A 2,261-nucleotide genomic window follows, 5' to 3' on the forward strand; every position below is an offset into this window, starting at 1 on the left:
GCCCAATGGCACATTTGGGATAGGTCATATGTTCTCTTCAGTCAGAGGTCTCTGGTAAGTCCATGCAGTTGGCCAAGAAAAGTTTGTTCTTGGTGCTGGGAATGCAATGCTTGTTTTCTAAGTTTTCCACTGTGCAAAGAGCAGCTTCAGGAAGAGGTTAGCAGACACTGGAGATGCGGCCATCTTATGCACACACATGAGCACACTCATCTATTAAGCTAAATTTTCCCATTATTTTCTCAGGACAGATAGGCAAAGTAGAGCCCTGGGAAGCATCCTCATTTCTCCTGTCACAGAGAAACTGGTGATTCAGGGGTCACAGGAGCTGGTAATATATAACCCGCATTGATTTCTCTGTTCCAGAATGATTTTTGCTTCCCTTCCTCCCAGTGGTCTGACTTTTACCCCAAGAGGCAGGAATGTTAGGAAATCATTTACAAAGTGGTACAGCCTCTCCGTCTGCTATAGTTATAAATCTAAGGATGAGCTGGGTCTGAGGCAAAGGATCCAGGACGTCTCGTTCTTGATCCTTCAGACAAAACTCTGTCCTCCTAGTGGGGAAACCCAGCGTCACCAATAGCCATGGAGAAGCTACTGTACTGCTTTCTGATCATGATCAGCCTCTCACAGGCTTTTGACAATGAAGGTAAGAGTCATAGTAAAGGTGTGATCTGGGGAATAAGGGTGGGAGCCAAATGTTGTATGTATAAATATATACATACAGAATATAAGGAGCAGCATGAGGTGTACAGGTGTATTCGTGTAACCTGGGAAAGGGCCAGATGTTTCTTGATCCCAAACTCTACTTGTAATTAAGGATAAATCTTTGTTATCTGAGAAACTACTCACTTTCTTGGTTTTCTGTCTTACAGATGTTTCTAAAAAGGCCTTTGTATTTCCCAAAGAGTCAGCTACTTCCTATGTATCCCTGGAAGCACTGTCAAATAAGTCACTGGATGCCTTCACTGTGTGTCTCAATATCCTCACTGATCTGAGCACAACCCGCAGCTTCAGTATTTTCTCTTACGCCACCGAGCAAAACACTAATGACATCCTTATATTTTGGACTAAGGATGAAGGGTATTCTGTTTCCGTGGGTGGATATGAAGTAATATTCAAGGCTTCTGAAATTCCCGAAGTCCCAACGTACATCTGTGTCAGCTGGGAATCTGCTACAGGGATTGTAGAGCTCTGGGTTGATGGGAAACCCAAGGTCCGGAAAAGTCTGCAAAAGGGCTACAGTGTGGGGCCAAACGCAAGCATCATCCTGGGGCAGGAGCAGGACTCGTACGGGGGTGGCTTCGATGAGAACCAGTCTTTTGTGGGAGATATTGGAGATGTGGACATGTGGGACCATGCACTATCCCCACAGCACATCCGCCAAGTACATGCCGGTGAGGCATTCTCTCCTAATGTTCTGAACTGGCAGGGACTTCAGTATAAAGCCCAGGGTGAAGTGTTCGTCAAGGCCCCGCTGTGGCACTGACCTTCTCCCAACAGCCGTTGATTACCTATAGGGGTGGGGTTCTGTGAAATTTCTTCCATCCATGTTTTTTAGGCAACTCAGAGGGATGGAGCACTGACTATCCTGTGCTCGGAGGCAGTTCTTTTCTGGAATAAAATCTGTGTGGAACTTCCCAGGTTATGAGTCAATAGAGGCTTGAATAAATTTGAGCAGATTCATGACTAACTCATTATTGACCCTCTGAAATCAAGAGTCTGAGTTCAGGCTGACTGTCTCTGCCTTGCAGGGTCCTTTCCATACCATTCTACCCTCTGCTGCTGGAATCTTTGTGATGGGTCTCTTTGAGATGAATAGTCCTGCTTTGGAGATAGCTGGTCATTCATTGGGTTCAGGCATGGGGTTCTTATACTCTCTCGCTTTTAGAATTCCAGTTTGAGAACAAAAATTTAAAGAGCTTTGAGATTCATTTAATCTGTAGTCAAGTCCAGTGATGCAATACATTTGTTTCAGTCTGGTTGGCTGTTTTATAGAAGCAGACCTCTCAATGTTGCTGGCTTCTGCCAGAGGTATCCTTTTCCATGGTCTTTCAGAACTGGGTGAATGATGAAGTGATTCCATAAGGCCTTATTCAGTGTTGGAGAAGGGGCTCATTAAATCATTATTTTAGGGAAGGCATATGGTAGAATGGCTAAATATAGAGATTCTAGGATCAGGTCCAGGTTCTGGTGTTATAATTTGGTGACCTCAGTTTTCTTACCTATAAATTTCGAGAAATAATTCAGTCCACTTAAAGGGT

The 2,261-nt window shown here is 44.4% G+C and overlaps 1 protein-coding gene across 1 annotated transcript; it reads left to right on the forward strand.

Annotated features, from left to right (window-relative positions):
- Positions 1 to 416: 416 nt before the first annotated feature.
- Positions 417 to 1,683, forward strand: Crp (C-reactive protein). The gene is made up of 2 exons (XM_021627919.2): positions 417 to 646; positions 873 to 1,683. The coding sequence occupies exons 1-2, from the start codon at positions 583 to 585 to the stop codon at positions 1,484 to 1,486; spliced, it is 678 nt and encodes a 225-aa protein (XP_021483594.1). The 5' UTR covers positions 417 to 582; the 3' UTR covers positions 1,487 to 1,683.
- The last annotated feature ends 578 nt before the right edge of the window (positions 1,684 to 2,261 follow it).

The sequence above is a fragment of the Meriones unguiculatus genome, chromosome 11 (genome assembly GCF_030254825.1).
Source record: "Meriones unguiculatus strain TT.TT164.6M chromosome 11, Bangor_MerUng_6.1, whole genome shotgun sequence".
Taxonomy (NCBI): Eukaryota; Metazoa; Chordata; class Mammalia; order Rodentia; family Muridae; genus Meriones; species Meriones unguiculatus.

Coding starts and splice junctions, on each gene's coding strand:
- Crp (XM_021627919.2), top strand. CDS start 583: ATGGAGAAGCTACTGTACTGCTTTCTGATCATGATCAGCCTCTCACAG. Junction 647..872: donor ACAGGCTTTTGACAATGAAG/GTAAGAGTCATA, acceptor TCTGTCTTACAG/ATGTTTCTAAAAAGGCCTTT.